General features: G+C 43.4%; 1 protein-coding gene across 2 annotated transcripts; it reads left to right on the forward strand.

Moving 5' to 3' along the window:
• The first annotated feature begins 8,970 nt into the window (after positions 1 to 8,970).
• Positions 8,971 to 24,574, forward strand: gatd3 (glutamine amidotransferase class 1 domain containing 3). Of its 2 annotated transcripts, XM_084313765.1 has the most exons (8): positions 8,971 to 9,065; positions 9,225 to 9,324; positions 9,425 to 9,477; positions 9,664 to 9,774; positions 10,922 to 11,041; positions 14,775 to 14,867; positions 20,092 to 20,248; positions 22,956 to 24,574. In XM_084313765.1, the coding sequence occupies exons 4-8, from the start codon at positions 9,704 to 9,706 to the stop codon at positions 23,082 to 23,084; spliced, it is 570 nt and encodes a 189-aa protein (XP_084169891.1). In that variant the 5' UTR covers positions 8,971 to 9,065; positions 9,225 to 9,324; positions 9,425 to 9,477; positions 9,664 to 9,703; the 3' UTR covers positions 23,085 to 24,574. The 2 variants fall into 2 exon arrangements, with proteins under 2 accessions (XP_084169891.1, XP_084169890.1); XM_084313764.1 differs by lacking the exon at positions 8,971 to 9,065 and having other exon boundaries at positions 9,109 to 9,324.
• The last annotated feature ends 1,796 nt before the right edge of the window (positions 24,575 to 26,370 follow it).

Raw genomic sequence — 26,370 nt, forward strand, 5'->3', positions numbered from 1 at the left:
CTCTCACGGCGGACCTCTCAGATGTTGTGTAAGACCGAGAGAGGGAGAGAGGGAACGGGTCAGTGACAGAGCAGACTTGAAACGAGCTGGAGGACAGGGTGTTATATTCTTCGTGTTAAACAACACAGTGAAGTGCAATATTCCAAAAACAGCCCAAGTGAATATCCTCATGTAAACACACAGTGAGCAAAAATCCAAACACCGTCCAAATGTGAAATACTATCTTCGTGTAAACACACAGTGAGCAAAAATCCAAACACAGTCCAAATGTGAAACAATATCTTCGTGTAAATACACAGTGAGCAAAAATCCAAACACAGTCCAAATGTGAAAAAATATCTTCGTGTCAATACACAGTGGGAGGTGGAAGATGCCCAAAATATTATTCCAAAAAAGGAAAGAGCAAAAACGATAATGGCTGGGTGAGTGACTGTCTGACAAAAAGGTGGTAGACTTCAGTGTAAAGGTTTACACACGAAAATCGGAAATAGGTCAAGACAGTCAATCTAGAAAAACTCACCCAGACGAGCTGCGTAAAGGAACAGGAACAACAGTGGAGGCGAGCGCGCGCCACGGAGCAGGTATCCAAGCGAAGGCTTCTAGGAATTCCTGGAGAATAGCACAGTGAAACAGAAGCAACGGGGAAAAACATCCAGCGACAAATCAAGACGAACCAACAACTTAGGGTGGGGAAAACGGGGTATAAATAATGAGGGATCGATTGATTGAAAGGCAGTGACAGCTGGGGAATGTGATTGAAAAGCGTGGGGAAGTGAGGGAACCAATCAGCGACGTCTCAGATGACGTCAGCGGGGAGAAACGTGTGAACGAGGGAATTGAAATACTTGACAGAAAAAATGAATGAAAACAAAGCGAGGGTGGTTAAAGGAACAGAACGAGTGAGAAGGCAAGGACAGAAACCTCACACCTCTACTGTCTTTAACTATGAATGAACACAACACTAACTTACCATCTTTAGATGATAAAGTACTCAACCTCTACTGTCTTTAACTATGAATGAACACAACACTAACTTACCATCTTTAGATAATAAAGTACTCAACCTCTACTGTCTAAAATTTAAAAGTCAATTAACGACTGATGGCTGTTTGTTGTAGAGGGCGGTGGCCAGTGGTGCGTTATTGAAATCATCTGGGGTGACACGCACCACGTGCACGCGCGCTCCTGGCGCGTGCGCGCGCTCCCGCGAATGCGCATTTAATGTCCCCTCGCTTGGGCACAGACTAAAGACAGTGCCTAATTGCCTCTACGAATGGAATGTAACACATGTCTTCACAACAAGTTAGGTGTGAATGCATCTGAGAACGTATTTAACACACCTGACGACCGGCGCTATTGATATGCAAATAGCGAGTACTTATCATGGGGTGGCACGGAGTGCAACCCCGTCCCATGAAGAACGCATGCCTGGCGGTGGCAGACTTTGTCTGATACAGACCGTTACACTATGAGCGTCAATGTTTTTTTGCCCCACTAGTGTTCAAAGCCACCGACATCGGTGACATTTACCGGCATTTCTAAGCACTTTAAACTTACCTGAACTATAGCGCACATAAAGTCACGGAAACAGCTGTTAAACAGCTGTTCTTGGAGGCGAACTGGGGTAGATAACTGGTGTAGATAAGGGGGGCGTACTAGCGTAGGTCAGTGGCCAATCAGAGCGCAAAACGCGAACGCGGAAGCACGAACCGGTTGGTATTCGAATAGACGCTGGAACCGCAGGGATCCTCCTCCACCACCACCCGCGGCCCCCCATGACTACCTACCAGCAGGAACTACTGGGGATAATTGGGAAAGTCCCAGTCCCAGTCAATGGGGATGAAAATTTTTTATTGAGCCTGCTACCAGCTTTCGGTAGACTAGATAACCACAAAAAATATCTTGTTAGAATGAAGATCAGGCAGTTTTTGCATGAGGTAGAGTTTTCAGATTAGTTTTAGGTTTACTTTGTTTTATTGTAATCAGTTCAATTGTTTTTAGGTTTACTTGTTTTTAATGATTTAATTTAATTGTAATCAGTTCAATTGTTTTTAGGTTTGCTTGTTTTTAATGATTTAATTGAATTGTAATCAGTTCAATTGTTTTTAGGCTTGCTTGCTTTTAAAGATTTAATTTAATTGTAATCAGTTCAATTTACCTGTGCCTTATTTATGATGAATTGAAAATGGGGGACCCTGATGTAAACAAGACGAAAGTCTTTCTCTGGTCTGCATCCCCTTAAAGGGGCTATGTACTGCTATTCCTAGCACTATTTGGGCAACTTTACACAATTCCTGTTAGTCTATTGAAGATATTTGTAAGGTTTTTTTCAAAAAAATGCATTGTTTTATATTTCTAATCAAGTACTCAAAACCATCATTTTTCAGCCTCAAGAAATCAGGCTGTTATGGCCTGGCTCCGCCCATAAGCACTTTGAGTGACAGTCAGTCCACAGTCTGCACTGGTAGAGGGAGGGAGGGAGGGGGGGGAAGAGAGAGAGAGAGAGAGAGAGAGAGAGAGAGAGAGAGAGAGAGAGAGAGAGAGAGAGAGAGAGAGAGAGAGAGAGAGAGAGAAAAAAAGAGGCCGTTATTGACAAGGCCCCCTCTCTCCCTCTCTCTTCCTTTCTCTCCCTCTCGGTGATGAGTCCGCGTGCGGCAGAGAGAGAGAGAGAGAGAGAGAGAGAGAGAGAGAGAGAGAGAGAGAGAGAGAGAGAGAGAGAGAGAGAGAGAGGGAGGGGGTGGGAGAGAGAGAGAAAAAAAAAAGAGGCCGTTATTGACAAGGCCCCCTCTCTCCCTTTCTCTCCCTCTCGGTGATGAGTCCGCGCGCGGCAGAGAGAGAGAGAGAGAGAGAGAGAGAGAGAGAGCGAGAGAGAGAGAGAGAGAGAGAGAGGGAGGGGGTGGGGGTGTGTGGCGCGCGGCCGGCAGGTACCCCCCCCCCCCCCCCAAGAGTCTCCATCTCTCTCTCCCTCTCTCTTCCTTTCTCTCCCTCCAGAGCGCACGGGCCCCACTCCGCCTCGCAGCTGAGGAAGTGGCTTCCTCCACTCGCTGTCTAGTCTAGGTAGAATGGGGGCGGGCATTAGCTCCAACCACAGAGCCAATCGCATCACCCAGCGGCCGTATGACGTATATCAGCCGTTCAAATCAAAATGGCCTGATTTACTGGAGGAGGAAAGGGGCTGAGCTGAAACAGAGCAATCCGCCAATATGGTATTTAGACACTAAAACACATTGATACGAACTCATATTACTATAATACAATGCTAGAGACTGAAAAATGACATTTATAGTACATAGCCCCTTTAACAATTGTATGTATTGAGCTGTACTGTACTGTACCCATTCTGCAATCTGTTAATAAACTTTTCAATCAATCAATCAATTTGATGATCTGTAAATAAATATGTAACACACTGTTTTAATAATCAGTTCAATGTCTAAATGTACCTGTGCCCATATTGTAATCTGTATATATGCATTGGTCAAAGTTTAATCTTGATTTGCATCGTAATAGCCAAAACATTATGCTAGTTATGAATAACATTTACAAAATTGTTGGTAATAAATAGTTATTGTAGTCACCCTCCAAGCATTTTGGATACAAGGATAATCTTGGTTGAGCATGGGAACAACTCTCTCAAAACAAAGTTGGTGGCTCTGTAGCGTCCGATAATATATGGATATATTAATTTATAGAATGTAACCATAGAGGTAATAAGAAACATTTAATGCCATTAAATCCCACTACGCAACACTCCTATGCAAATAACAGCCCACGCGGGCCGCGTGAATAGTTTACCCAAGGCAGTTGTCTTTCCGCGTTCGGTTTGCACGCCCTGATTGGCCTCTCAGCGCCCAATCGCCTATCGCCTAACTACTCGCTCAATATACTACTATCACTCAACTTGCTACCGCCGTGCAACGCGCTATTCATATCAATCGGCATCACATCAATATAAATAACGTATTGTTTTCATCTCTCTATATTAACGTTAGGCTGTAAAATTCTGTTCTATAGGTTATATTTAGTCTAGTTTATTAGCCATAAAGCATTTAAAAATACTTTGATTAGTCTACATCAATAGCACATTGTCAAGGTTGACAGAATAAAGTCTATATCAAGGAATAACAGAACAGATTGACATAAAGCATTTCGGCGGTAGCGAGTTAGGCGATAGTTAGTTTTAGTGTTAGTAGGCCTATATGATGCATGGCGGTAGCGAGTTGAGTGATAGTGAGTTGAGTTGAGTGATAGTTAGTGTTAGTATATGATGCACAGCGGTAGCGAGTTGAGTGATAGTGAGTTGAGTGATTAGTGTTAGTAGTATATGATGCACGGCCAGTGGCGGACTGGGACACAAATTCAGCCCGGGACATTCAGACGCACCAGCCCACACACCAGCCCACGCACCGGCCCCGAAACCGGCCCACACAACGGCCGTTATGAAACACTCGTCCAGTATTAAACAACCCAAGGCTGTGGCTAAGGAGTCAACATCAGGGAGACCAAATCTACACCCCGCCCCTAGATGTGCACTCGTGCACAGTGCACACACACACACACACACACACACACACACACACACACACACACACACACACACACACACACACACACACACACACACACACACACACACACTGGGCGCTCTCTCTCCCCTCAGGGTCAGCTGTGCTGGACTGGGCGCTCTCTCTTTCCTCAGAGTCAACTGCATAAGAAGAACATCAGCAATCAATAATAATGGCTTGAATTCATACAGCGTTTTTCAGCCTTTTGAAAACACCCAAAGTAGTAGTAGTAGTAGTAGTAGTAGTAGTAGTAGTAGTAGTAGTAGTAGTAGTAGTAGTAGTAGTAGTAGTAGTAGTAGTAGTAGTAGTAGTAGTTTATTCAGTCATCATCTCACACAATACAATATACACCATCATTTAACAATATTTGATTTTACAGTGACTGAAAAGGTACAGACTGAAGAATAATGCTTATATATGCCTGTCCTATATTCTTAACAAAAATTACAAAAATTAAGACTCAAACTGTATTCTAAAAGAAAATAGCAAAAAAAACAGTATTATTCACCCTTGTAGTTTTCAAAAATAGCTTTACAAACCATTTTCTTAAAAACCAAAAGCAAATTACTCATTCTTAACTGTATATCAGCATTGTTCCACAAAGCACTTCACAGAAACCATCAAGCATTCACACTCACACAGTCATACGCTACTGGTGGTCGTGAGCAGCATCAGCAAACACAGCTGCCCTGTGGCAGACTGACGGAATCATGTCTGCTATTCAGCGCCAACCACCATCAACAACCTTCATAAATACATTCAACATTAATGGAATAGGCTAACTACCAACTTAGCTGTAGCAGTTATCTGTTATATGCAATCACATTTGTTTAACTACGGGGTAGTAGTTGACCTAGTTGTTAGCTTAAGCTAGTTAGCTGTGGTTATTTACAAACATGTAGATGAGACTAATCATATACAGATCGAGAACATGGCTAACAGTTGGGAATTCTAAGGTACATCTTATTTAAGCATGTAAAATGGCAACTAATCAATTCAATCAATTAGATTACCAATATTATATCAACATGAAAATTTGGAAGGGAACATAATAGTATTTTATTTGAGTATTTACTATTATAATATTAGTAGCCGATTAATTTGCAGCCCGTCCTAGGTTCTGATTGGCTCTCTAGGTTAGCACTTTAGCTTCTGATGCTGTGGTGGGCACTAGTCCTAACATTGCTAACTAAACTTTTAGTCAGAGAAAAAACTTCACGAGTCACGACTATTTACGTCCACGTGCTGTAAGGAATCAGGAATACGGAAAGCACATTGTCTTGTAATAGAATGACTGAAATCACTGCAAGATAGTGATAGGCTAGCTAGCCCTCATGAACCGGCAGACACCAACAGTAGAATATGCACTAGGCTACTGCACGCACCTGTCATGTTACTGTTGGTTCCTTCCACTTGAACTTCATCATCATTAGCAGCAGCAGCTACTCTAACGCACATTGACTTCATTGACTACAGCTCAGCGTTCAAAACCATAGTCCCCACCAGACTGGTGGACAAGCTGATCGAGCTGGGTCTGAGCTCCGCCCTGAGCGCCTGACTGGACTTTCTGAGTGAAAGACCCCAGGCGGTCAGGGTGGGGGGTCAGACCTCCAACACCATCACCCTGAGCATCGGGTCCCCCCAGGGCTGTGTTCTAAGCCCCCTGCTGTACTCACTCTACACACACGACTGTGTGGTCAAGTTCAGCTCCAACTCCATAGTGAAGTTCGCAGACGACACGGTGGTGGTGGGGCTGATCTCGGACAACGACGAGAAGGCCTACCGGGAGGAGGTTGAGGTACTGGAACGCTGGTGCCAGGACAACAGCCTGCTCCTGAACATTGGTAAAACCAAGGAGCTGATCGTGGATTATAGGAGAGGACAGCAGGAGACACACACACCACTGATGATTAACGGGGCTACCGTGGACAGGGTGAGCAGCTTTAAGTACCTGGGGGTCCACATCTCAGAGGATCTGACATGGTCAACACACATAGACACAGTAGTAAAGAAGGCGAAACAGCGCCTCTACCACCTGAGACAGTTAAGGAAGTTCAGAGTATCGGGGAAGATACTCCAGTCCTTCTACTCAGGAGCTGTAGAGAGCATCTTGACCGGAAACATCACTGCCTGGTATGGAAACAGCACGGCACAAGACAAGAAGGCCCTACAGAGAGTGGTGCGCTCAGCCGAGCGTACCACGGGTATTGCACTACCTCCCCTGCAGGTTCTATACAACAAGAGGTGCAAATCCAGAGCCTGCAGGATAATGAAAGACCCTCACCACCCCAATAACAGCCTGTTCCAGCTGCTGAGGTCAGGCAGACGCCTGCGAACCCCAGCTACTAGGACAGAGCGGCTTAGGCTCAGCTTCTTCCCCCAGGCCATCAGAGTCCTGAACAATGAACATTGAGTACCACTGTACCACTAACACTCAGGCCGCACGCACCCTCACTTATTGCCAAAAGGAAAGGCCACTTTAAATTAGTATTAGCAACAGTAACAGTGTATTGCACTACGTCATTGCACAAATTTATTGTTACCTGCTACCTGTTATTGCACAATTTTATTGCACAAATTTTTTGTATTGGATTCTATTATATGTTATATGTTGTACCAATTGCACATCGTTGCGGGCAAGACCACCCGCATTTCATTGTATATCCGTATGCCGTGACAAATAAAACTCTTGACTTGACTTGAACGCAGCCCTTCCTCTACTAAACATGTCTGTAATTTTAGAACATTGTTCTGCGTCTTTTACTAGCAATTTTAGTTTTTTTAATTCTAGCTTTTTCAACTCCACCCTTTCTTTTTTTTGCGTTCTCCATTTCTGCGCGTCTAGGCCTACTCGCGGTTGGGAGGAAACATGAATCTCATTCACTGATGTCTCATGTCTCATTCAAGACTGGCTAACAAAAGCATGTCTTTCACTTAACACCAAGAAAACAGTGTGTATGATGTTCACAAAGTCACCAGTAAAGGTCACTCACTCTAATGTGTTTCTGGGAGAGGCGGAGCTGGACATTGTACATTAATTCAAGTATCTTGGGGTCACATTGGACTCTACATTGACCTTCAAAAAGTCATGTGAAAAAAGTGACAAACACAGTCAAGTTTAACATCGAAAACTTCAGGCAGATCAGGCCCTGCCTGCCAGTTAATGCTGCAAGGATGTTCCTGAATTCAATGATTTTATCACACATCGAGTACTGTTTTATCAACTGGTCTCTTTCATATGTCACTACTCTTACACCAATAGAATTACTCTACAAAAAAGCCATAAAAGTATTTGATAGGAAACCAATTTCATTTCATCACTGTAATGTTTTAGAAAAACATAACATGCTAAGTTTCGAGAATTTCCAAGTTTTCAAATATACTTGCTTCATGTACAAGGTTCTGCATGGACTTGCCCCTCCCCCATTGAATGAGTTCATCCAACAGAAAGCAGACACTGGCATTACCACCAGGGCCATCAGTAGAGGGGACTGTAAGGTGCCTTTTCGGTATACTACCTTTGCAAAAACTGTGTTCTCTGTTAAAGGTGGTAACTACTGGAATAGCCTACCAGTTGTGATTAGAGAGTGCCCTACATACTCCATGTTCAAGACCCATCTTAAACTGCATCTTAAGGCAAATCAGAACTGTGATAAGTTTTATTGCCGGCCCACACACTGGCCCACACACCGGCCCACATAATGGCCCACACACCGGCCCACATATGGCCCACACACTACACCGGCCCACACACCAGCCCACACACCGGTCCACACACCGGCCCACATTAGTGGCCCACACACTGGCCCACACACTGGCCCACACACTAGCCCACACACTGGCCCACACACCGGCCCACACACTGGCCCACATACTGGCCCACACACCAGCCCACACACCGGCCCACACACTGGCCCACATTAGTGGCCCACACACCGACTCACACAAAAAAAAAAAGTAAAAAAAAAAAGTAAAAAAAAAAAAGTATTAATTATTAATTAATTTTTTGGACCAGCCCACTTTGGTTCCAGCCCATCGGGATTCGTCCCGAACGTCCCGATGGCCAGTCCACCACTGTGCACGGCGGTAGCGAGTTGAGTGATAGTGAGTTGAGTGATAGTTAGTTTTAGTATATGATGCACGGCGGAGATGAAAACAATACAAGGAAATGGGCGAGGACTGCGTAACTGAAAGCTGATGCAGTGATAGTAGTATATTGAGCGAGTAGTGCGGCGATAGTAGGGCTAACGCGATTGGGCGCTGAGAGGCCAATCAGGGCGCGCAAACCGAACGCGGAAAGGCATGTGCCTTGGGTAAAGTATTCACGCTCGTGGGCGCGTAGGTGTTTTCAGCCGGATATGACGTACTGCGCATTTTCTGTCTCAAATACTTCCGGGTCATATTCAAATTACACATTTTTATCTTTGCTTCTACTATTATTTATTGTTGTTCTAAATGCAAACACGTTAACGTTGCGACCTCTGAAATTATTTACAACAGGTAACTATTAACCAGGTCCAACATTTATATTCCTAACATCACAGACCTGTTTGACCTTGCTGATATAATGCGACGCATTTGTTGACTACAGCAGTCCAGCGTGTGACTGACCGGCGAAGTTGTGAGATTAATCTACTCTGCGAAAATGTTCACAATTAGGTCATTGGCTTTCAAATCAGTGCCATACCTGGCGAAAATACAAGGAGTGAATGCTGGTATCCATACAGGGGCGAGTGTCTGCGGAGCAAAAGTCGCAGTTGTAAGTGTTGAACTTGAAGTATGCAGCAGCACATTACTGGCGACGAGCCTTCAGTATGAAAGTTCTCCTCCAATGTATGTTTTGCATGATCTCTTGACAGGTGCTGTCCGGCTGTGGTGTGTATGATGGCACAGAGATCCACGAAGCATCGGCGTGAGTTGTATTTTGTTTTATTCTATTTTATGACTGAACAAGACATTATAGCAATTTTAGCAGCTGCCAGCATATTATGTATACCATGTAGCCTACTACTCTATTCAATTATATTTGGGTAGTCGGGTGATTCGTACAGTTACTGCTCTTATTCCTGGCACGATATTGTGTGTGCATTTGTTTTAGGATCCTGGTGCACCTGAGCAGAGGTGGAGCAGAGGTTCAGATGTATGCACCTGATGTTTCTCAAATGCATGTGATCGACCATAGCAAGGGCCAGCCTGCTGGGGAATCCAGGTCAGGACTTGCAGTAGTAATAGTCCCATGTCCTATTATAGTATAGACCACCGCAACATTTCCGGGATTCTGAAATCATGGGAGAGAGAGCGTGGGGAGAAAATGAATGAACGTGGATGAGAGCCTTGACATTAAGTTGTTGTAGCTACGGCTGTGGGGGTGCTGTAGACATGATCCAATAGACTTGTATACGCCTGAGTCCCCTGAACACGGAGATACCAATTGCATGTCGATCAGCACTTTCTCTGCCAAGCTATAGTCACTTTTCCGCACATACTCCCGAACTAGGCAAATATTGCCCACGGAGTCTAGGTTCATCAATCTGCGCATGCGTAGTTCGGGAGTAGGTGCGAAAAAGCGAGTAGGCTGCTCGGAGAAAGTCGACTTGGGATTGTTCGCGCCATGTTCAGGAGACTCGGGCGTATACAAGTATATTGGATCATGTCTCCAGCACCCCCACCGCCGTAGCTACAACCACTTAATGTCAAGGCTCTCATCCATATTCATTCATTTTCTCCCCACGCTCTCTCCTCCATGAGCTCAATGTGAAGTTCAGTGGTCTATTGAGCACTTTGTAATGTTAAAGGAACAATTTTAGGACTTTTCCAGAGTCGGACAATAAGATGGATCACAATTTTTTTATCTGTGCGTTCACTAGAAAGCTATCCAGCTGCAACCTAGCTTAGCTTAGCACAAATGAATGGAAGCGGATACGGATCAGCTAGCCTAGCTGTTGGCCAAAAACACCTCCCTGGAGTTTTAAGCTAGGCTTAAATTAATCTGCTTCCATTCATTTGTGCTAAGCTAGGCTAGCTCGCAGTCGGATGAATGAATGAAAACTTAATTTAACAGATTGCAGAATGGGTACAGTACAGTACGGCTCAATACACACAATTGTTAAGGGGATGCAGACCTGAGAAAGACGTTCGTCTTGTTTACATCAGGGTCCCCCGTTTTCAATTCATATAGCTTTCTACTGAACGCACAGAGAGGAAATTGGTATCTATATTCTTGTCTGACTTCTGCAAATAGCATGTTCCATTTTCACATATTATTCTATCACTCTCGACATGCTGTTTCCTTGTAGTCAGTGGGTCATGACACAATCCATCCAGTCCGGTAAGTGAACGTCTCGTCTTCCCACCAGGAATGTGTTGGCAGAGTCGGCACGTATTGCCCGCGGCAACATCACAGACTTGGCCCTTCTCAGTGTCGGCAACCACGATGCCATAATTTTCCCAGGGGGCTTTGGGGCAGCCAAAAATCTGTAAGTCGAACAGCTTTTCATTTTTGATTTGATTTCTATAACCTGCTTGAATGCCAGTTCACAAGTTCAACCCACACAAATGACGACGGACACAAAAGAATACGTTTAACAGATTCCATAGAAGTCAATCGTTTAGGGCAGCTGGGTAGCGTAGAGGTCTAAGCACTCGCCTACCACCACAGAGACTCTGGGAACGGTGGTGTAGTGGTTAACACTGTCACCTCACAGCTAGAAGGTTGTGAGTTCGATTCCTGCTTGGGGACCAGGTTGCCGTGTTGCCAGTTACCCAGGTGGGGTATCTCCTGGGCCTTTCTGTGGGGAGTTTGCATGTTCTCCCTGTGCTCACAAGGGTTTCCCCTCCCGATAAGAGAAACCCAATGGAAAAACATGCACAACAGATCGCTAACGCTGTTGCGTCCCTGACTAATACGGACAGGAGCACTTGGATTGGTCCTGGGCACGACTGCCCTTGGGGGGGGAGGACGACGGGATGGGAAGACGAGTGCAGAGAACATTTCTTCAGCGACTCAGTGCATGTGTATGTTCCTGTGGGTCGCCCATCGCATGCGCACGCGCGCGTGCGTGTGTGTTAATCTGATGACAAATGAACAGGGCTCTACAGTGTGAGCATTTCACTTGCATTTGCCCCTAAAAATAAGATTTGTGCGAACCGGAAAAATCATTTAGGAGCACAGTGTGCAAGTAATTGTTTTGCATAGTGGGCGTGTCAACGCGCAATTGTCATTACATAATATCCCAGAGGGGATGAGGTGGAGGTGGTGGAGACATATAAGTTCCTTGGAGTACACCTAACAATAAACTGGACTGGTCGGACAGGCCCTGGCCTCTACAGGAAGGGACAGAGCAGGCTGTTCTTCCTCAGGGGTGAGGAGACTCTGATCCTTCAATGTGTGCAATAGACTGCTGCAGTCGTTCTACCAGTCTGTAGTGGCCAGCGTCCTCTTCTATGCTGGGGGGGGCTACATCAATTCAAGGGACACCAACAATTAATTTCCGATACCGATATCAACCGATACCGATATGTGCAGGGTCCCCCCCCCCCCCCCCCCCCCCCAAAATTGAATAATGTTAGGTAATTATCATTACATATCTCTTGTTGTGGAATTAACACAACATTATGCATACTTTTGACAATAAATAAAATCAGAATTTGTTCTTACTTGCTTGCCTGGGTAAATAAAGGTTATAGAAATGTAAAAAAAAAATATATATATATAATCTTTTTTTTTCTTCTTTTTTTTTGAAAACCGATACCGATATTTTCCGATATCACATTTTAATGCCAATATCGGCCGATAATATCGGACATCCCTAGTTCCTACCTATATGGTCGCTGGGCCTGTGGTGGGAGTCGAGCTGGTCAGACTAGAGGTGGTGGCAGAGAGGGCGATGAGAAGGAAGCTGGCTGCTATCCTGGAGAATCCCTCCCACCCCCTCTACTAGTCGAGATGAGAAGCACGTTCACTTCAGTCACAGGCCATGGTCACAGGCCATGGTTAGACTAGTGTATTCCTGGCGTTTTTTTTATACGTTTTTGAATACGTTTCATGTCCCTATTACACAGAAATGCGTCTTTTGGCGTTTTTTTGTGGATACGGCTGAAACGCTAAATTGTGTTTGCGTTTTGGAGATACGCAAAAAAACGCGCCGACAACAGCGTGTAGTCTGCACGGAGCCGTTGTTGCGAAAACGCCCATGCGCAGTAGATACCATCTGCGTGCCCTTCCGGTGACAACAGTGTGTGTGTTTGTGTTTGGGACATAGCTCCGTGTCCCAAATAGCTTCAGCTACCATGTGTTGTCAAGTTATTGTTATAAGGACCCCAGTCCAAGCTACAACAGTCTGCATTCCCTTAACAATTGTTTGTATTGAGCCGTATTGTATTGTACCCATATGCAATATGTTAAATAAAGTTTACATCCATTCATTCTGCTAGCATTACCGATTGCATGAGCAGCTGGCTAACGTGAGCTATCAGGATTCAGACCCTGTTAGCTCAGAGCTCCTCTTTCAACTTAACAAGCATTAAACAAAATGGCCCAGTCATCTATTCACCTTTGTTTAATACACACAGCGTTGTCTCTAATGTTATCTAACTACTGATAGCTCGCGATATCATCAGTTTGGTGCTGGCTAAGTAGCGTGAGCTAACGTTAGCTTCTAGCCACAATGCTATATTGTTATAATGGCATACTCCATTGACGTTAGCATGCAGCTAACAATGCTACCGATCTTTTTTTAGACTAAACTATCCGCTCTTGGTGGTCACTTGTGTTGATGCTATTTTTGTATCATCAACAAATGACAGGCAGAACACACAGTGAATGTATCCGTTTTGTTTATTGCACTTTTATTAGGTTTTGCTGAAAAAGAATTGCTGCATTGGGTAACTAGGAAAAAGATGGTGGCCGCCTTGTTGACATTTGCTTTGCAGGCACATTCAAGTTCTGATTGGTTGAAATTGCCTTCATGTTTGCCACCTACTGCCACCTACTGCTTTGGCAGTGTACTACATCAGTGTGCTCGGGTGACAAAAACGAAAAACAAACGAAAGTGTGACTCGAGGCGCACGACGTCGCGGCGAAACGCATATGACAACAATACGAAGATGAAACGAAAGGTGTAACCGCACCCACAGACTCATACCCCCCCGACACTCAACTAACCGCCTCGGCCAGTCCTTCATATCAGCGTCCATCAGGCTCCACAACAGTGGGCAGGGACCGCTGCCAGACATTCAACTACTAGGAACTACTATCACTGAGTGTGTCTGACTCCCACCTAAACGGACTACCTTAACAGATAATGTATGAAGTATATCACGCCTTATGCATACTGCACCTGTGTGTCCAGATTATAGTGTCTATTGTAACTATATTTATTGTAATGCAAATAGAACTGAGAGGGCATACATACCCTCATCTGCACCTTGACTTATTTACACTGCCTACTTGCTCATATGCGCATACTCAGAGTTAATTAAATTGTTATATTGTTTACACTGCCTATTTAAATTTTTAAAAATGTACTTCCCCACTGTACTATAATTTTATGAGCTCTATCATGTTTTCTATCACCATGTACCTTATCTTAATTACCTGACTTGGAGCACATCTTGATTATTTCATTTCAAGTCCATTGTGGTGATCTACAGAGCCAAAATTGTGAAATTAGTGTCAGAAATATAATTTCTTTTTAATTTAAAGTGTAACTAATTGTAGGTGATTTTTTTTCTATAAAAAACGGCATTTAAAAGTGAATTGTATCCTTTTAAATGCCCTTTTAAAATGAAAAATAGTGCTTATAAAATTACTTGAAATTCCTTGAATTTCATTTTGCAATGTCTGGGAACCCTGGTCAAAGCGCATAATACATGACAATGAATGAATGGTATGTAAACAAAGATGACTAACACACATACCTTGTATTTCCTCAAAGAGATAGAGACACTGAGGAAGGGGGAAAAAGGGGGGATTTTATAGCGGTTACCGCGCGAAAATTGGGCGAATGGCGAGCCGTCCCAGAACCAGTGGAGCAGAATCGTGGATTGGTTTGGGTGGGCTGGAACCGCGGGAATACCTGGGTATGAGGAAATAAAGGAGTGTCATATATCGCAGGAATTCCCTCCCGGAATTAGCATATAATACTTCAATAGCCAACTGGGAGCTAATGTACTCATCTTTTCCCCCCCGTTCGCAATATTGCATTCTAGGTCAACGTTTGCAGTGGACGGGGCAGAGTGCAAAGTGAACCAAGACGTAGAGCGTGTCTTGAAGGACTTTCACAAAGCAGGCAAACCCATTGGGTAAGAGAACTGAAACTAATTGTCTGTATGACAGATTCAAGAGATTTATTTGTCACATACACACGAGACATGTAGTGAAATGAAGGTGGTCATGCCCACCTTGATTGTGCAAAAAATACAAATAATAATAGAATAAAATAGAATAGATAATAGATAGACATGATAAAAGGTACTAAGATCATCATCATTTATTTATTTGTACATTGAATTACCACAGTCCAACAGTACATATTCATATAATTCACCAAATACCATGGCCGAAAGGAACAGGAAGAAGAAAACATTGTATATATACCTGCCCCTACACACACACAACACACCGATAGACTTATTGTGTAAAACCAAACAGAATATACCCATTTTGCCAAAAATTTAAACATCAACACAACCAAATTAAATCAACATAAATAAACCCATTTTGTGTATCTATCAGTCAAACTACATATTTAGGTTCATTCATTTACACACACACACACACACACACACACACACACACACACACACACACACACACACACACACACTTATATAATGTATTATACTTCTATATACTATCTAATTTCTATTTTATTATAATATAACTAAATCATACTATTTATTCTACACCATATTGGTACAGTATTATACAATATTATAATATATTATTATTCTATGTTACGCTGCTATATACTATTACTATACTCATACTGGCCTACACTGCAACTCTATGCTACGTCATCCTGACATGCTAAACTGCAATATTATACTAAACTGTGCTATACTGTCTATGTATCTTTTCTTTGCACAACCGTTTGAAGTGAAATATATTAGTGGAACTCTTCATCGTTCTGCAAAGAGTTCCATAGTTTGATACCTATAACTGAGGTGCACCTTTGTTTTAATGTTGTTCGTGCAAATTAGTGTTTAAAATTTAATTTCCTTCTGCTGGCAGCTGGATAAAATACTATACTATAGAATGCTAAGTTTACGAATGAAAGGTAATGAGTCCTATATACACTATAGGGGTGGGAATCGCCAGAGACCTCACGATATGATACTATCGTGATACGCTGAGTATAAAAAAAAAAAAAACGTTTTACCTGACAAACTGAACTGTTTGTATTACAGTCATATTCCAACTTAACTGAATGCACGTGTGTGTTTCAAGTTCAAGTTTCTTTAATAGTTGTCATACAGAAGTACAGAATACTTTCATACAAAATGCTTCTTACTGTTACGCTCCAGAGACTGTGCTAGACAAGATAGTATCAAATAACATAGTATAGCATGTAATTTAGAAGAAGAAAATGAGGTCACAGTGTTCGGTATAGACATATGTACAATGTTCTGAGTTACCATATAATATACAATACTATGCAGTGTACTAATGTACAGTACTATATAGTGCAAAGCAGAAATGGGATGAGGTACAATTTAGGTACAATTTACAGTAAGGTGTACGAGTTGTAGTGCAATCCTTCATCAATAAATATAAAGTGTGGGGAGTGGGTGCTACAGTGTGTTTGTTTAAAGTGGGTGTGTGCTATAAAGTGTGTGGAGTGGGTGCTACAGTGTGTTTGTTTAAAGTGAGTGTGTGCATGTGGATGTGTGTGCTATGTGCGTTTGGTGGTTGTTGTTGTGTAGTGTTCATTGTTCGTTTAGCAGCCTGATGGCCTGGGGATAGAAGCTTCTTCTGAGTCTTTCTGTGCTCGCCTTGAGACTCCGGTATCGCTTGCCTGACCGCAGCAGTTCAAAGAGGCAGTTGTTCGGGTGACTGGAGTCTTTAATGATTCTCTTAGCCTTGCCCTTGCAACGCTTGTTGTAAATGTTCTGGAGGGTGGGGAGCCCCCCTCCAATTGTGCGTTCGGCTGCACGTGTCACTCTTTGTAGTCTGCTTCGGTCTTGTGCAGTGCTATTCCCAAACCAGGAGGTGATGTTGCCGGTCAAGATGCTCTCTATTGTACATGAGTAGAAGTTCTTAAGGATCTTCTGACTGACTTGGAACTTCCTTAGGCGCCTGAGGAAGTAGAGGCGTTGTCGTGCCTTCTTCACAACACTGTCAATGTGTGTGGTCCATGTCAAGTCCTCGGATATGTAGGCTCCGAGGTACTTAAAGCTGTTGACTCTCTCAACCGGTGCCCCGTCGATGCTGAGGGGGCTGTAGTCCTTGACCCCCGACCTCCTGAAGTCCACAATCATCTCCTTTGTTTTGCTGACGTTCAGGGAGAGGCTGTTTTCCTGGCACCATCCCGCCAGGACCTTGACCTCTTCCAGGTAGGCCCTCTCGTCGTTGGCAGAGATCAGGCCCACCACCACTGTGTCGTCAGCAAATTTGATGATTGTATTGCTACTCCGCTGAGCCACACAGTCGTGTGTGTACAGGGAGTAGAGGAGGGGACTCAGAACACAGCCCTGGGGGGCCCCTATGTTGAGGGTGATGGATGAGGAGGTGCAGTTGCCTGCTCTCACCACCTGGGGTCTGCCAGTCAGGAAGTCCAAGACCCACTGGCAGAGGTCATAGTTCAAGCCCAGGTCCCTGAGCTTGGCTATGAGTATGGAGGGGACTATGGTATTGAATGCCGAGCTGTAGTCGATGAATAGCATTCTCACATAGTTCCCCTGCCTCTTGTCCAGGTGTGATGCTGTTGTGTGCAGCACATGGGCTATGGCGTCCTCCGTGGACCTGTTGGGGCGGTATGCAAATTGCAGGGGGTCCATGTTGATGGGGAGGGAGGAGCAGATGTAGCCCTTTACTAGCTTCTCAAAGCACTTCATGGCTATGGAGGTGAGAGCTACAGGGCGGTAGTCGTTGAGGCAAGCAGGCTTGGATTTTTTGGGTACAGGGATAATAGTGGACTTCTTCAGGCAGGTGGGGATGACAGCCTGTTCTAAGGACAGGTTAAATATGTCAGTGAATACTGGGGCCAGTTGGTCGGCACAGACTTTTAGGACGCGGCCGGGGATGCAGTCCGGACCTGCTGCCTTCCTGATATTCACTTTTTTAAAGGTCCGCCTCACCTCATGCTCTGTTACCCTGAACACTGCGCCTCCATCAGCAGCCGACCCCCCCCCCCCCCCCCCCCCCCATTGCCGTGGCTTGTGAGCTGGTGTTGTTATTACCAGCATCAAACCTCGCATAGAAGGTATTGAGGTCATTTGCTAAGGAGATGTCACTGTTCAGTTTGAGGGAGGCGCCTTTATAGTCTGTCATCGTTTTGAGCCCCTGCCACATAGCTCTAGAGTCAGCTTGTTCAAACTGGAGTTCAATTTTATCCCTGTAGCGCCGTTTGGCCTCTGACACTGTCCTCCTTACGTTGTATCGCGCCACCTTGTGGTCATTCATGTTGCCTGCCACTAGGCCGTCGTTGTATGCTTTGGTGCGTTCTCTCAGAGCTTCACGGACGGATTTGTCTACCCAGGGTTTTTGATTTGGGTAAACTCTCATTTTGGTAGTGGGGATTGTTTCTTCCACCAAAGTACAAACATAGTCCAGCACTGTCTCCGTGTAGACATTAATGTTATCTGTGTCGCGGAACACATTCCAGTCTGTGCAGTCAAACGCAGACTGGAGCGTCTCCTCTGACGTCAAATCCCATTTCTGCACCTCTCGCGAGACTACAGGAGTACTTTTGATTCTCTGTTTGTACATTGGTGAAAGAAAGATGGACGCGTGATCTGATTTACCAAAGCCACTATCAGAATGAGCCTTGTAGCCACCTTTAAATTGCGTGTAACAGTGATCTAGGATGTTACCGCCTCTGGTGTTGCAAGTCACATGCTGATAGAAGTCAGGTAATACCTTTCTCAGATTGGTGCTATTGAAATCACCCAGCACTAAAATGGCGGCGTTAACGTTCGCTGCTTGTATTCTATTTACCTCGTCGTGGAGTCTGGAGAGCGCGACGTTGTTGCTGGCTTGCGGTGGAATATACACTCCTACAAGGATGATCGCCGTTAACTCCCTCGGGAGGAAGAAAGGACGACACTTGATGGTTATATATTCCAGGTCTGGGCAGCAGTGGTTGGATAATTCCTTCACGTTAGTTGGATCGCTCCAATTGTTGTTAAACATGAAGGCAATACCTCCTCCACGTTGTTTACCGGACTCTGCTGTACGATCCTTGCGGTGGATAAAGAAGTGTTCGGCTGGTTGGATTGCGTGGTCTGGAACGTCCGGCGTGAGCCACGTTTCGGTGAAGCAGAGAACGTTGCAGTCCCTGACGTCTCTTTGGTATTGAATCCTTGCTCGGATGTCATCCAGTTTATTGTCAATTGATTGTACATTGGCTAGCAATATACTGGGCAATGGCGTTCGGTGGCGTCTGGATCTCAGCCTGTTACGGATCCCAGCTCTCTTCCCACGCCGTCTGGTTCCTTTGTTCCTGGGATCAAGGAACAAAGGATCTGGTCCCATTCTCCGGAGAATCTCCTCAGGCCATTGTTGCGGTTCGGAAAGCTGGTCCAGTGAGTAATCCAATCGGTAAGTTTCCCGTAATCCGATGTCTATAAGTGACTGGCGGTCATACACATTAAATGCACCTACTGTTGGTACAGACAAAACTCTTAAAACTATAAATATTAACAAAAGTAAGCACAGTCTCGACGGAGCGAACAGAAAGGCAGCCGGTCGTTGCAGCGCCATTCTCTCTACAGTGTGTGTGGACTACTGTACTATTACAGGTATTGAAATGAACAATGCAACTTCCTTGTACAAACTTTATTTTTATTTTTTATGAATAATTAAATATTGATACTTGGCGTCCCTGTATCGATACAGTATCGCCACGCAAAGTATCGCGATACTACTACGTATCGATTTTTCCCCCACCCCTAATACACTACTATACAATATACAGTTATGCTAACTATCCTATACTAACTATACAAAACATACATTTATGTTTTTTAAAGTGACCTTTGCTTTTTCCTAAAGTGACCTGTTGTGTGTGTGTTCATGTGTGCTTGTGTGTGGAGAGATCAGTGTTCTGATGGCCTGGGGGAAGAAGCTGAGTCTGAGTCTCTCAATCTTGCACATTGTCTGTATGAAAGATGTGACCTAGTTTCTGCAACTGGATGAAATAGAAAAATGTTCTTTTAATTAAATGTCCACATTAATTTCTCTAACTATTCTCTTTATGCCTATGTTGGTGGTTTTTTTCCTGAGTGTAATCAGCAGGTAAAATAAAATAATGGAGCCAATGAGCAGGAGGTACTATGATGATGTTTCTTCTTTGTCTATTTGCAGGCTATGCTGCATCGCTCCTGTCCTGGCAGCTAAAGTACTTCCTGGGGTAGAGGTCACAGTGGGCCACGAGGAGGAGGAAGGAGGGAGGTGGCCCTATGCCGGCACTGCCCAGGCTATCAAGGCTCTGGGGGCCAAGCACTGCATCAAGGAGGTCACTATATCCTTTCACTCAAACTCCTCCTTTTCATTCGTTGGTTTTAAAGGTGCGCTATGCAGCTTTGGGAGAGACATTTGAAACTCGGAGAATATAAAAGAAAATCACGTGGTGTGTGTATATATATATATATATTAGTGCCGTCAATCGATTAAAATATTTAATCTGATTAATCCCATGATTGTCCATAGTTAACTCGCCATTAATCGCAAATTAAACAGTGTTTTTTTTATTTATTTTTATCTACCTTAAACTGATCTTTTTCAAGTTTTAATACTCTTATCAACATGAGTCAACAAATGCTTGCTTTATGCAGCCATTTAACACAAAAGGATGACCCTCATGCATTGCAAATTTGCATCAAATTCAAAACAGAGTGATGCACAAAATAACTTAAAAGAAAATAATAATTTGGGGCGGCTACGTGGTGCAGTGGGCAAGGCGCTCACCACGAATACTGGAGACTGGGCTTGAACAGGTTCGCCTCCCTGTTAGAGCCCAGTGCTCCACATTGCTTTCAGTTTAGCTGATCGTCCGCACTGGCACACATTGGCAGTATTAGGGGGAGGGAAAACTGATGGGTGGGGATCGGGCGTTGTGGACAGCGACTCCTACAGGTCGGTTGGTGCGCCTGCGCAGTAGAATCAGGAAGCGACGGGGGCGGGGCCCCTCCAAAGCCCAGACCCCTGACGCTGAAAGATTGAGCCGCGCAGGTGAAAAGATGCGACTGCTGTTACCTCGAGTATCGGAGGGGACTCGTGCTATGTATGACTTAGTCCACATTGCAGCCGGCTTGTGGGAGGCAAGAAACAACGTTCAAAGACAGGGGAGGGTTGAATTGGATGATACGAAAATTGGGATGGGAGAAGAATAGAAAATGGGAGAAAAAGTGGATCAAAAAAATTATAATAATTTAAAACAATGAATAAAGTGCATGAAATAATAGGGGAAAGAAAACGTTAGGAACTTGTTACATTCACCCACACAAGGGCTGATAACTCAAACCCCCACCCCCCCCACCCCCCCTCTCTCTCTCTCACACACGCACGCACACACACACACTTTGAGTCAGAAACAAACATAGTATCAATGATATCAATAATACACCTGAGTGAAGTCTAGAAAAAAAAATATATATATATATATGTACACTAATTGCAGTTTATGCAAATAGATATGAAATCCAGCTTCCCCTAAACAGCATTTTGAACTGGATTGCTGAGTTGCATTTAGCGTCACTCCAGGCTGTAAGTGTTCTTCATGGACACGTCCAGACCCCAGAAGCACCGTCAGCCACGCCTGCTTCTGCCCCTTTTTCAAATCCCCAAGATGATTCTGAGATCAGGCCATCAGGAGGCTCAATGACTCTATGCTACACTAACTAACCCGCCCATTCTACATTCATTGCACACCTTTAACATTCACTTTAGACACTTTGAACACTACACCATATTTTATCTATTTATTACTAAAATATTTGCACTACATCTCTACCAAATCTTTGCATTTTGTTGCATTTTGAACTGTAGTTTTGTATATTTTGTATAGTGTTTGGTCTTTATTCTTTAAACTTTTACTGTATGAAGCACAATCTCAGGGGGCTCATACAGAACCAAGCGTTTCACTGTAATGTACCTATATGTGACAAATACAACTTCAAACTAGAAACTTGAAAATCAAATCACTTGAATAAAATTTGGGGGGGAATAGGACAGCAGAGGGCGCTGCAGGCCACATTTTACACATTAAGGTCCTTCATCCAGGAAACGGCATGTATTCATGATGCTTTTTTAAGACGCTCTGAGTACTTATCAAACACACAAACAACACAACATCGCATTTGAATTTGACACTACACGACCAAGGTACCCATGTACATGTCAAAATACTTCCCAAAGGTCAGTGAATACCACGATCACAACACCAGAGGGAGCGCCACAAATCATGTTAAACCTAGATTCGGCTCAAATAAGGGACTAAACACGTTTCGCAATTATGCCACATCAATGTGGAACGCCCTACCCAAAGCTGTAAAGGAATGTGGATCACTACCCACTTTCAAAACCACTCTCAAGGGACACCTACGGGAGACTGCAATTCAAAACTGGCCCCTGTAAATGTCCTAACCCAACCCCCTCCAATGTACAGTCACTTACCTAGTATGGTTTTGTCAACAGTCCAATGTACAATTTTGCTTGTTTGTACAGTGTCTCCCCCCCTCAATGTACAGTTTTGCTTGTTTATACAGTGTTTCTCCCCCCCAACCACCTCCAATGTAAATTACCCAGTATGGTTGTCAATATCCCAATGTACCCAACCCCCCCCCCACACAACCTCCTCCAATGTACAGTTTCTATGTCAAATGTATATACTCCCTTTTCTTGACTCCTTCTGAATCACAAACGGTACTGTATTTACAAATCTGGTATGTCATAAATGTATAGATGTAGCAGTACTGAATATCTGTATGTCATATATGTCCTGATGAATTGAAAATGGGGGACCCTGATGTAAACAAGACGAAAGTCTTTCTCTGGTCTGCATCCCCTTAACAATTGTGTGTATTGAGCTGTACTGTATTGTACCCATTCTGCAATCTGTTAATAAAGTTTTCAATCAATCAAAACACCAATATTACACACGCATGAGGCAAACCGTAACAATCTATTTCCATTTCTCTAAAAATGACCCTTGACCTTTTGCGCATCACGAGGCCCATGTGGACCAGGACAACAAGGTGGTGACGTCTCCGGCCTTCATGTGTGAAACCCAGTTGCACCTGATCTTCGACGGCATCGGGAATATGGTCAGCAATGTGCTGAAGCTCACCGGCAAGTGAGACACAAACAAGACCCGTCCTGCAGCTTAATGAGAGATATATGATCCCATACCATACGTTCCACCATCAAACTCTTAACATTTACATTTTGTCATTCAGCTGAACGCTTTTATCCAAAGCGACTTACAGGTTCTGTAGGACAAGTCAGCAGGAAGGGCACAACTCTTTCAGCCGAGTAACAATGTTCATCAAACAGTGTTGAAACTTGGGTGCTGCAGTGTTGAGTGCATAGTAGTAGAGACATCAGTATAGTACTGTAGGTAGTAATATAGACATGGAAGATTAATTAGTGGAAGAGTGCATGATAGTAGAAGACAGTAAAACCATAACAGCTGTCCTCAGGTACTACTATGTTAATTTGAAGCTGTGTGTAATAGAGGGTGTATATATATAGCACTTACTGTAGCCTATGCTTTGCTGTGAAAAAACGAATCCGGTCAGAGTGGATAACATTTTGACTGAAATAGGCATGGATGGAAACAAGAGAAGCAACTGCCATCTCCTTCCAGTAGAGGGAGCCCATAGACTTTGAGTCCTTTACAGAATGTCAACCAATGCAAACTTTACACACTTTAACTTTTTGAAATGTATGATCACAACCAGTGTCATTTAGAATTACAGAGAAGTGAACATAATCGAATGATCGTGTAACAATGGAATTTGAAATGTTTTGTATTTGTGGAATTCCAAAACAGAATACTGAGGAAGCATTCATTACACACTGTTCACACCTCCAAAGCACAGTTATCAGCCATTGTGACGTCATCATTGGAACCTCTGTAAACCCCTATGAGGCTGTACACCTCATAGAGGTTAAAACCCTTTCACTACCACACTACAGAAGGTTAACCCTTTCACTAAAGAAGGTTAACCTTTCACTACCACACTACAGAAGGTTAACCTTTCACTACCACACTACAGAAGGTTAACCCTTTCACTACCACACTACAGAAGGTTAACCCTTTCACTACCACACTACAGAAGGTTAAACCTTTCACTACCACACTACAGAAGGTTAACCTTTCACTACCACACTACAGACGGTTAAACCTTTCACTACCACACTACAGAAGGTTAACCCTTTCACTACCACACTACAGAAGGTTAACCTTTCACTACCACACTACAGACGGTTGTAGTGTGGTAGTGAAAGGGTTAACCCTTTGTCATGTGGCAGTGAAAGGGTTAACCTTCTCTATTGTCGCAGTGAAAGGGTTAAGCATTTGGTAGTGTGGTATGCGCCCGGTTCAGGCGAAGCTTGTGATATGTGATGAAATGACCTTCTATTGTCTCTAGCCAGACATTGTAAATATTTCAAGTGCAGATATGTGATTCCAAAAAAATTATTTATATATATATATATATATACATGTATATTATCCACCTGTGATGAAGGAAGTATTTTTGTATAAGATCATGTTCCCTGGAGCAGCGGAGCAGGATGTGGCTGTTGCAGGGGTGTCTTCTGGGTAATAAAGTAGTGGAACATGTTGGTGTAAATGTGCTGTTTGTTTGACCTCTTCTGCATGAAGGAACATTGTGGGGGGGGGCATTAGAATATTCCCCAACTCTTCAGTAAGTAGCCGACATCTGGGAGGACCTTTGTCTGTCTGTGTGTGTGTGTGTGCCCCATATTCCCCTCATGCTTATTTGGCATCCTAACCTAATTCTCACAAATGTTTAGAAATAGTAGTTTGTTGGAACAGTCTCCCAAATCATGGTCTTGGTGCTTGTTAAGTGTGTAGGCTGATTGTGTATCATGGGGAAATTATATATTAACACTGTACACACACGCACACGACAACAAGAGAAAAAGTAACTGCAGATGATTTAGCATTACTTCTTTGACTCTGTAATTACCAGTCTTAGTGGAACTGAACAAGGGATGAAAGTGGCAGACGTTAAACTTGTGATTGACATGCTGTTGTCGTCACGGAGACGCGGGTCTCATGAGGTCACAAGGTGAAGAGGTACTGTTGTGATTGGTCGTCCTCACACCGGGGGCGTAATTTAGAACGGATTATTCGAGACAAATGCAAGCGCTTCAGACCAAATCCAAAACCAAGTTGTGATTTATTAACATGGATTTAAAAGTTCCACGGTGTAGTGAGAGGGGAAATTGAACCTCAGGAAAGTAAAACAAAAGCAAAATAGTGATGGGTGTATTTTTTTCATAAACTCTCCTCAGAGTTATAACTGGGCCTGGGACACTTTGAGGTGACTGATGTGTCTTATAGGTTTGTATTTGCTTCACATTGCCTCGTGATTCTGTTTTGATTTATGATGACATAAGATCAAATAAATCTTAGTGTATTTTGTTTATCATAAGATCAAATTGTTCCTCCTGGAAATTAAACAGCTTTGATATTTTCAGATTTTGCGTGGACCTTCATTTTACTAAAAATGTTTTTTTTAATTAAAAACATGTAAATAAATTATATAATTGGAAGACTCGGAATCAGAAAGGTCTTTATTACCAAGTAGTTTTCACATACAAGGAATTTGATTTGGTTGTTCTTGGTGCGACATTGACAAACAGACAATTATGGTAGAATAAAAAATAAAAAGGTGGAATAAAATAAAATGGAATATAAACTAAATAAACATAGAAGCACAATAGAATATAGTATAATTATAAAAATAGGCCAGGGCTGTACAACTGCACGGTGTGGTCAGGTATATACACTAATTTGAATAAAAAGTATTATTATTATTCGTAGTAGTATGTTATTCTGCATCCAAAACAGTTTTTGAGAATTCAGCTTCTATCAGAGTACCATGGTCAATATGGCCTATAGGTTTGAAACATTAGGCATTTATGATGCTGTACAGCTGGTGACTTTGGTGTGGTGCTATCCAGTCTGTCTCCTCTCATTAGATTACTGGAGTTTTCCTAACTTTTATGGTTGATATGGTTCTAGGGTGTTGGCACATCAGGGATAAAAATGATATACATATGATTGATTCTTTTATTTTTGTGTAAATGGTGCATTTATATAGCAGCTTTTATCCAAAGCGCTTCACTCACAGATTCACCGACGACAGAGACAACCATGCAAGGTGGCAACCTGCTCACCGGGAGCAGTTACGGAATAAGTGTCTTGCTCAAGGACACTTCGACACACTGCCCGGGAGGAGTGGGAATCAAGCAAAAACCCATTATTACATTCACACATTACATGTCATTACTATTACATTCACACATTACATGTCATTACCTAAGTGTAACGGATGGTATCGTGAAGCACAGTCAAGAAGGGCTGGGGTGAGTAGCGGTGCTATGGGT

The sequence above is a fragment of the Notolepis coatsorum genome (genome assembly GCF_963971535.1).
Source record: "Notolepis coatsorum genome assembly, chromosome: 5".
NCBI classification, from domain to species: domain Eukaryota; kingdom Metazoa; phylum Chordata; class Actinopteri; order Aulopiformes; family Paralepididae; genus Notolepis; species Notolepis coatsorum.

Bases quoted from the DNA above. Each gene is read 5' to 3' on its own strand.
- gatd3 (XM_084313764.1), top strand. From the start codon at position 9,211: ATGTTCACAATTAGGTCATTGGCTTTCAAATCAGTGCCATACCTGGCG. The intron at 9,775-10,921 runs GTCAGGACTTGC...TCTTCCCACCAG, and splicing joins CAGCCTGCTGGGGAATCCAG to GAATGTGTTGGCAGAGTCGG. The intron at 20,249-22,955 runs ATATCCTTTCAC...TTTGCGCATCAC, and splicing joins ACTGCATCAAGGAGGTCACT to GAGGCCCATGTGGACCAGGA.